General features: G+C 42.9%; 1 protein-coding gene across 3 annotated transcripts in view; it reads left to right on the forward strand.

Annotated features, from left to right (window-relative positions):
- Nucleotides 1–7,821, forward strand: part of LOC122550994 (F-box/WD repeat-containing protein 7-like) — a 218,942-nt gene extending 211,121 nt beyond the window's left edge. For all 3 annotated transcript variants that reach the window (XM_043692588.1, XM_043692589.1, XM_043692590.1), the window contains one exon: nt 6,875–7,821. In XM_043692588.1, the coding sequence (XP_043548523.1) occupies nt 6,875–7,143 (269 nt within the window). In that variant the 3' untranslated portion in view covers nt 7,144–7,821. The remainder of the gene's footprint in view (nt 1–6,874) is intronic.
- Nucleotides 7,822–10,066: the final 2,245 nt, after the last annotated feature.

Here is a 10,066-nt window from a genome sequence, read left to right on the forward strand (position 1 = left end):
GCCCTTCTTCAGGAATGGGCAGAGAGTGTTCAGCAGGAGAAGATAAAAGGTAGGGAGGAGGGACTTGGAGGAGGGGCGTTGGAAATGTGATAGGTGGAAAGAGCTCCATCCTACTCCGACCTATCACCCTCACCTTGACCTCTTTCCACCTATCACATTTCCAACGCCCCTCCTCCAAGTCCCTCCTCCCTACCTTTTATCTTCTCCTGCTGAACACTCTCTGCTCATTCCTGAAGAAGGGCCTGTGCCCGAAACGTCGAATCTCCTGTTCCCTGGATGCTGCCTGACCTGCTGTGCTGTTCCAGCAATAAAGTTTCAACTTTTATAATCCAACCCTCTTGAGATAATTGACAACATTACATTCGCTTTCTTAATCATGGGCTCAATCTGCATGTTTACCTTGAGAGAATCCTCAACTGGCACTCCGAGATCGCTCTGTACTTTGGCTTTATGAATTTTCTCACCGTTTAGAAAGAAGTCCATGCTTGTATTCTTTTTTCCAAAGTGCAAGACCTCACAGTGAATTCCATCAATGTGCGATTAGGTTATCCCTTCAAACAGTGTGAGATTAGACTATTCCTTCAAACAGTGTGCGATTACATTATTTCTGAATGCAGTGTGCGAATTGGTTATTCCTTCAAACAGTGTGCAATTAGGTTTTTCCTGAAAGCAGTGTGCGATTAGGTTATTCCTGAAAGCAGTGTGCGATTAGGTTATTCCTGAAAGCAGTGGGCGATTAGGTTATTCCTGAAAGCTGTATGCGATTAGGTTATTCCTGAAAGCTGTATGCGATTAGGTTATTCCTTCAGACGGATTGCGATTAGGTTATGCCTTCACACAGCGTACGATTAGGTTATCCCTGAAAGCTGTATGCGATTCGGTTATTCCTGAAAGCAGTGTGTGATTAGGTTATTCCTTCAAACAGTGTGCGATTAGGTTATCCCTGAATGCAGTGTGCGAATTGGTTATTCCTGAATGCAGTGTGCGATTAGGTTATTCCTGAAAGCAGTGTGCGATTAGGTTATTTCTGAATGCAGTGTGCGATTAGGTTATTCCTGAAAGCAGTGCGTGATGAGGTTATTCCTTCAAACAGCGTACGATTAGATTATTCCTTCAAACAGTGTACGATTAGATTATTCCTTCAAACAGTGCGCGATTAGGTTATTCCTTCAAACAGTGTGTGATTAGGTTATTCCTTAAAGCAGTGTGTGATTAGGTTATTCCTTAAAGCAGTGTGTGATTAGGTTATTTCTGAAAGCAGTGTGCGATTAGGTTATTTCTGAAAGCAGTGTGTGATTAGGTTATTCCTTCAAATAATGTGCGATTAGGTTATTCCTTCAAACAGTGTGTGATTAGGTTATTCCTTCAAACTGTGTGATTAGGTTATTCCTTAAAGCAGTGTGTGATTAGGTTATTCCTTAAAGCAGTGTGTGATTAGGTTATTTCTGAAAGCAGTGCGTGATGAGGTTATTTCTGAAAGCAGTGTGTGATTAGGTTATTTCTGAAAGCAGTGTGCGATTAGGTTATTTCTGAAAGCAGTGTGTGATTAGGTTATCCCTTCAAATAATGTGCGATTAGGTTATTCCTTCAAACAGTGTGTGATGAGGTTATTCCTTCAAACAGTGTGCGATTCGGTTATTCCTTCAAACAGTGTGTGATTAGGTTATTCCTTCAAACAGTGTGTGATTAGGTTATTCCTTCAAACAGTGTGCGATTCGGTTATTCCTTCAAACAGTGTGTGATTAGGTTATTCCTTCAAACAGTGTGCGATTCGGTTATTCCTTCAAACAGTGTGCGATTAGGTTATTCCTGAAAGCAGTGTGTGATTAGGTTATCCCTTCGAACTGTGTGCGATTAGGTTATTCCTTCAAACAGTGTGTGATTAGGTTATTCCTTCAAACAGTGTGCGATTCGGTTATTCCTTCAAACAGTGTGCGATTAGATTATTCCTTCAAACAGTGTGTGATTAGGTTATTCCTTCAAACAGTGTGCGATTAGGTTATTCCTTCAAACAGTGTGCGATTAGGTTATTCCTTCAAACAGTGGGCGATTAGGTTATTCCTTCAAACAGTGTGTGATTAGATTATTCCTGAATGCAGTGTTCGAATTGGTTATTCCTGAATGCAGTGTGCGATTCGGTTATTCCTGAATGCAGTGTGCGATTCGGTTATTCCTTCAAACAGTGTGCGATTAGGTTATTCCTTCAAACAGTGTGCGAATTGGTTATTCCTGAATGCAGTGTGCGATTAGGTTATTCCTGAAAGCAGTGTGCAATTAGGTTATTCCTGAAAGCAGTGTGCAATTTGGTTATTCCTGAAAGCAGTTTGCGAATTGGTTATTCCTTCAAACAGTGTGCGATTCGGTTATTCCTGAATGCAGTGTGCGATTCGGTTATTCCTGAAAGCAGTTTGCGAATTGGTTATTCCTGAATGCAGTGTGCGATTAGCTTATTCCTTCAAACAATGTGCAATTAGGTTTTTCCTGAAAGCAGTGTGTAATTAGGTTATTCCTTCAAACAGTGTGTGATTAGACTATTCTTTCAAACAGTGTGCGATTAGATTATTCCTGAAAGCAGTGGGCGATTAGGTTATTTCTGAAAGCAGTGTGCGATGAGGTTATTCCTTCAAACAGTGTGCGATGAGGTTATTCCTGAAAGCTGTGTGCGAATTGGTTATTCCTGAAAGCTGTGTGTGATTTGGTTATTCCTGAATGCAGTGTGCGAATTGGTTATTCCTGAATGCAGTGTGCGATTTGGTTATTCCTGAATGCAGTGTGCGAATTGGTTATTCCTGAATGCAGTGTGTGATTAGGTTGTCCCTTCAAGCAGTGTGCGATCAGGTTATTCCTTCAAGCAGTGTGCGATTAGATTATTTCTGAAAGCTGTGTGCGATTACGTTATTCCTGAAAGCTGTGTGCGAATTGATTATTCCTGAAAGCTGTGTGCGAATTGGTTATTCCTGAAAGGAGTGTGCGATTAGGTTATTCCTGAAAGCAGTGGTGGCACGGTCGCACAGTGGTTAGCACTGCTGCCTCAAAGCGCCAGAGACCCGGGTTCAATTCCCGAGTCAGTCGACTGACTGTGTGGAGTTTGCACGATCTCCCCGTGTCTGCGTGGGTTTCATCCGGGTGCTCCGCTTTCCTCCCACAATCCAAAGATGTGCAGGTCAGGTGAATTGGCCATGCTAAATTGCCCGTTGTGTTAGGTAAGGGGTACATGTAGGGATATGGGTGGGTTGTGCTTCGGTGGGGCGGTGTGGACTTGTTGGGCCGAAGGGCCTGTTTCCACACTAAGTAATCTAATCTAATCTCATCAGTGTGCGAATTGGTTATTCCTGAAAGCAGTGTGATTAGGTAATTCCTTCAAATAGTGTGAGATTAGACTATTCCTTCAAACAGTGTGCGATTAGATTATTCCTTCAAACAGCCTGCGATTAGGTTATTCCTGAAAGCTGTGTGCGATTAGGTTATTCCTGAAAGCAGTGTGTGATTAGGTTATTCCTTCAAACCGTGTGTGATTAGGTTATTCCTTCAAACAGTGTGCGATCAGGTTATCACTTCAAACAGTGTGCGATTAGGTTATCCCTTCAAACCGTGTGTGATTAGGTTATTCCTTCAAACAGTGTGCGATCAGGTTATCACTTCAAACAGTGTGCGATTAGGTTATCCCATCAAACAGTGTGTGATTAGGTTATCCCTTCAAACAGTGCGCGATTAGGTTATCCCTTCAAACAGTGCGCGATTTGGTTATTCCTGAAAGCAGTATGCGATTAGGTTATTTCTGAAAGCAGTGTGCGATTAGGTTATCCCTTCGAACAGTGTGCGATCAGGTTATTCCTTCAAGCAGTGTGCAATTTGGTTATTCCTGAAAGCAGTTTGCGAATTGGTTATTCCTGAATGCAGTGTGCGATTAGCTTATTCCTTCAAACAATGTGCAATTAGGTTTTTCCTGAAAGCAGTGTGTAATTAGGTTATTCCTTCAAACAGTGTGTGATTAGACTATTCCTTCAAACAGTGTGCGATTAGATTATTTCTGAAAGCTGTGTGTGATTAGGTTATTCCTGAAAGCAGTGGGCGATTAGGTTATCCCTTCAAACAGTGTGTGATTGGGTTATCCCTTCAAACAGTGTGCGATTTGGTTATTCCTGAAAGCAGTATGCGATTAGGTTATTCCTGAAAGCAGTGTGCGAATTGGTTATTCCTGAAAGCTGTGTGCGATTAGGTTATTCCTGAAAGCTGTGTGCGATTAGGTTATCCCTTCGAACAGTGTGCGATTAGGTTATCCCTTCGAACAGTGTCCGATTAGATTATTTCTGAAAGCTGTTTGCCTATCGGGTATTCCTGAAAGCTGTGTGCGAATTGGGTATTCCTGAAAGCAGTGTGCGAATTGGTTATTCCTGAATGCAGTGTGTGATTAGGTTATCCCTTCAAACAGTGTGCGATTAGGTTATCCCTTCAAACAGTGCGCGATTTGGTTATTCCTGAAAGCAGTATGCGATTAGGTTATTCCTGAAAGCAGTGTGCAAATTGGTTATTCCTGAATGCAGTGTGCGATTAGGTTATTCCTGAAAGCAGTGTGCAAATTGGTTATTCCTGAAAGCAGTGTGCGATTAGGTTATTCCTGAAAGCAGTGTGCGATTAGGTTATTCCTTCAAACTGTGTGCGATTAGGTTATTCCTTCAAACTGTGTGCGATTAGGTTATCCCTTCAAACAGTGTGCGATTAGGTTATCCCTTCAAACAGTGTGCAATTAGGTTATCCCTTCAAACAGTGTGCGATTAGGTTATTCCTGAAAGCAGTGTGCGATTAGGTTATTCCTGAAAGCTGTGTGCGATTAGGTTATTCCTGAAAGCAGTGTGCGATTAGGTTATTCCTGAAAGCAGTGTGCGATTAGGTTATTCTTAAACTGCAGCATTTACAGTGTATGATCGGATTGTTATATCTGGACAGAAAAACACACCTCCGGGATATCCAATTTCTTACATGTCAGCAGAACAAATTCACCCTTTAACATCTCATTTGCTACACTAACAATCCTGTTTCCCTGTAATGCAAGCCTTATTGTAGATAACATTTAATCAGGCACTTAGAGTCAGCGTCATAGCATGGCTTGATTGACATTCCGAATTCTCTGAAAGATGGTCAGTCTGACCTGAAAGATGAACTCTGTATTCATGTTGTACTATGATGAATCCATTAATTTGAGGCAGATTACAATATAAGTGCACAGAAACATTGACCCAGATAAAAAACAACGAATCAGAATGTTGACATTACCTAGTGCCCAGCCATGTGCCAATATCTTGATCTCATGGGCTAAATCTATTTTTATTTGGCAATAAAGTGGATGACTAAAATTCTGGCAGGTGAAGGTCAGGATGTACATATTGGGAAGCATTAATAATCTGCAGTGTAGTCATTTAACTAAAATTAGTCACAGATGTACAGCAGACTCTTCGGTCCAACTCGTCCATGCTGACCAGATATCCTAAATAAATCTAGTCCCATTTGCCAGCAGTTGGCCCTTTAAACCCATATTCATATACCCATCCAGATGCCTTTTTAAAGGTTGTAATTGTACCAGCCTCCACTACTTCCTCTGGCAGCTCATTCCATACACAAACACACCACCCTCTGTGTCAAAACATCTGCCACTCCTCAGCCCATTGGCCCATCTAATCAAGATCCCATTGTACTCTGAGATAACATTCTTTGCTGTCAACTACACCTCCAATTTTGGTGTCGTCTGCAAGCTTACTAACTATACCTCCTATGTCCACATCCAAGTCATTTGTATAAATTTTGTGGTAGAGAATTCCACTGTGCCCACCACTCTGGGAGTAGAAAAATAGCAAACAGCAGAAGTAAGTCATTTGGCTTCTCGAGCCTGCTCTGTCACTCATTATGGTCTTGGCTGACGGTCAAGTTCAGTACCCTCATCCCCCCCTCCCCCTCACATCCCCTGATCCCTTCAGCCATGAGAGCAATGTCAGCCTCCTTCTTGAAAATGCACAAGTCTTTGGCCTCAATAGTTTTTGTGGTAGTGAATTCCATTGGCTCACCATACTGAGTAAAGAAATTTCTCCTCATCTCAAACCTAAAAGATTTTCCATTCTTGCATCTAACCTGTCCAGTCCTGTTTGAATTTTATGGATTTCTGAGATGCCCCGTCATCCCTCTAATGCTAAATGACTCAATCTGTCCTCATACGTCAGTCCTGCCATCCCCAGGAATCGGTTTGGTAAACTTTTGCTGCACTCCCTCTATAGCAAGAACGGAGAAGAAGGTCAAAACTATGTCATCTTATGTTCGTATAAACGCTATCTTCCCTGATCTATTATAGAGATTAATGTAGGACATCTATTCAGGTAATTCTGCACGCGTTTTTACTTTGTAAGCTTCTCTGTCCCTCCTCATATACCATCATCACTACCACACTTTCACATACTGTCATGTATGTGCGCTAGTCTCTCTCTCTCTCATTTTCTCTCTCTTTTTATCTCTGTCACACTTACTCTCTCTCTCATGAATTCACACTCATCCTTCCATCTCCAGCTCTTCCCCACCCTTCCACAACTGTTTCCCCTTCTTGCCATGACCCTGTCCCATCCTTTTGATGAGGGAAACTGGGTTTGTGTGGCAACCTGTCCGCCACGTTAAGGGAGATCAGCACAGCCTGAAATCCCAGTGCACTGACTGTACAACACAGAGGAGTCTACAGAAGCACTTTCTATAAGATTTACTCCCCTGACTACAGGGCAGGACATCTGAGGCCACATGCCTCATGGGCTGGCATCTCTCCCAGCTCTGCATCCTGAGTGGGTAAAAGATGATTGAGATACAAACCCAGTACTTTTTGTTTTCGTTCCCATTACAGGTCCAAACAAACACCAGAGTGCTGTCACATGCCTGCAGTTCATCCAGAAGTTTGTGGTCACCAGTTCTGACGACGGGACAGTGAAACTGTGGGACCTGAAAACGGGTGAATTCATTCGTAACCTGGTGGCGCTTGAGAGTGGAGGCAGTGGTGGTGTGGTTTGGAGACTCAGAGCTTCCAAAACAAAACTCATTTGTGCAGTGGGCAGTCGGAATGGAACAGAGGAGACAAAGCTGCTAGTCCTGGATTTTGATGTTGATATGAAATGAGCTGGGCTTGGCTGGGAAGTGTTGGCACACGTGTCTGCTCACTCACTGGGCCTAGCATGGCCAGCAATCTGCAATCAAACTCCATGCAATCCATTCCAATTTGCCAAAGAAGACTTGACCTTATGGGGAAATCGGAGGGGGATCTGCAACAGCAGTGGAATGAGAAAGGCAGGCACTGCCTTTACAAACCCACTGCACTCAAGCCGGGAGTGATTTGGGAAAGATTTAAAGCACCTTATAATGGAGCCATCACAGAGGGATCCATCTCTGATGATGACGAGACACTTGAAGACACTTTAAAAAGACTTGCCAAAATTGTTAGTAACAGAAACTTGTACATAAAGAGGATATATCTGTATATTATATAAATGTGTATCTATGTGGATGAATGAAATGAGCATCCTTAACTACATGTCTATATATTGAACTTGGGTAACCGGGGGAAAAGCTAATCTATACGTGTGTGTGTGAGAGAGAGAGAGAGAGAGAGGATGGTGCTAAACAGTCCTGCGTGTGTGTGCTAGTGTGTAAGGTTTTCACTGTCATGAGGCTACAAAGTCAGCCCCCTTGTATATTGTGTAAAATGTATGGGGTTTTTTGGGGGGTTGGAACAACAGCATTAAGTATAAATGCTGAACTTTTTTTAAAAAAAAATAACAATAAAATTATTGAAATACAGACTAGTTTGTGCTCCAAGCTGACCAAATAGAGTCATAGAGCTTACAGCATGGAAACAAACCCTTATTCCAACTTGTCCATGTTGACCAGATATCCTAAATAAATCTAATCCCATTTGCTAGCACTTGGCCCATCTTCCTCTAACCCTTCCTATTCATATACCCTTCCAGATGCCTTTTAAATGTTGTAATTGTATCAGCCTCCTCCACTTCCTCGGGCAGCTCATTCCATATATGCACTACCCTCTGTGTGAAAAAGTTGCCCCATAGGTCCCTTTTAAATCTTTCCCCTCTCACCCTAAACCTATACCCTCTAGTTTTGGACTCCCTGATCCTGGGGAAACGACTTTAGCTATTTAGCCTGTCCAGGCCCCTCATGATTTTATAAATCTCTATAAGGTCACCTCTCAGTCTCCGATGCTGTAGGGAAAACAGCCCCAACTTATTCAGCCTCTCCCTATAGCTTAAACCCTTCAACCTTGGCAACATTCTTGTAAATCTTTTCTGAACCCTATCAAGTTCCACAACATTCTATAGCAGGGAGACCAGAATTGCACACACTAGTCCTAAAGTGACCTAATTACTATCCTGTACAGCCACAACATGATCTCCCAACTCCTATTCTCAATACTCTAACCAATAAAGGAAAGTATACAAATGCCTTCTTCACTATCCTATCTACCTGCAACTCCACTTTTAAGGAGCTATGAACCTGCAGTTCAAGTCTCTGTTCAAGAACATACCCCAGGCCATTACCATTAAGGATATAAGTCCTGCCCTGCTTTGCCATTCCAAAATGCAGCACCTCACATTTACCTTAAATTAAACTCCACCTGCTACTCCTCGGCCCATTGGACCATTAAATCAAGATCCCGCTGTACTTTTAGGTAACCACCTTCGCTGTCCACGCGCCTCCAGTTTTGGTGTCACTGCAAACAAATCATTTGTATAAGTGATGAAAAGCAGTGGACCCAGCACCAATCCTTGTGGCACACCACTGATCACAGGCCTCCAGTCTGAAAGGCAATCTTCCACCACCTCAAACTATCTTTGAGGTATTTCTGGAGCCAGATGGCTCGTTCTTCCTGTATTCCATGTTCATAAGATGTATAGGAGCAGAATTCAACCATTCAGCACATCGAGTCTGATCTAACCTTACCAGTCTAGCATGAAATGCCTTACTGAAGTCCATATAGATCACATCTACTGCTCTGCCCTCATCAATCCTCTGTTGCTTCTTCAAAAAACTCAGTCAAGTTTGTGAGACATGATTTCCCACGCACAAAGTCATGTTGACTATCCCTAATCAGAGCTGAAAATGTGTTGCTGGAAAAGCGCAGCAGGTCAGGCAGCATCCAGGGAACAGGAGAATCGGCGGAGAGGTCAGGAAGAAGATTGCAGGTTAGGAAGGCGGTGCTGAATTCGATGGATTTGACTGAGACAAGGTGGGGGGAGGGGAAATGAGGAAACTGGTGAAATCCGAGTTCATCCTTGTGGTTGGAGGGGGTTCCTAGGCGGAAGATGAGGCGCTCTTCCTCCAACCGTCGTGTTGTTGTGGTCCGGCGATGGAGGATCCCTAATCAGTCCTTGCCTTTCCAAATGCATCTAAATCCTGTCCCTCAGAATTCCCTCCAACAAATTGTGCACCACCGATGTCAGGGTCACTGATCTCTAGTAACCTGGCTTTTCTTTACAACAATGTTAGCCAATCTCTAATCTTCCGGCACCTCCCCTGCAGATATCAATGATACAAGTATCCCAGCAAGGGGTCCCTAGCTTCCTACAGAGTTCTGAGGTACACCTGATTTGGTTCCGGAGGATTTATCCAACTTTATGCATTTTAAGACATCCAGCACTACCTCCTCTGTAATATGGACAGTTTTCAAGATATTGCAGTTTATTTCCCCATATTCTATATCTTCTGTGTCTTTCTCTACAGTAAACACTGAGGCAAAATACTCGTTTAGTAACTCTCCCATCTCCTGCGATTCCACACTTTGGAGGCCTTGCTGATCTTTGAAGGGCCCAATTCTCTCCCTACTTTCCCTTTTGTTTTTAGAATCCCTTTGGATTCTCCTTAACCCTATTTGCCAAAGTTATCTGATATCCCCTTTTTGCCCTCCTGATTTCCCACTTTAAGTATACTCCTATTGCCTTTATACTCTTCTAGGGATTTAGATTAGATTAGATTAGATTAGATTACAGTGTGGAAACAGGCCCTTCGGCCCAACAAGTCCACACCGACC

This window comes from Chiloscyllium plagiosum, chromosome 6 (genome assembly GCF_004010195.1).
Source record: "Chiloscyllium plagiosum isolate BGI_BamShark_2017 chromosome 6, ASM401019v2, whole genome shotgun sequence".
NCBI classification, from domain to species: Eukaryota; Metazoa; Chordata; class Chondrichthyes; order Orectolobiformes; family Hemiscylliidae; genus Chiloscyllium; species Chiloscyllium plagiosum.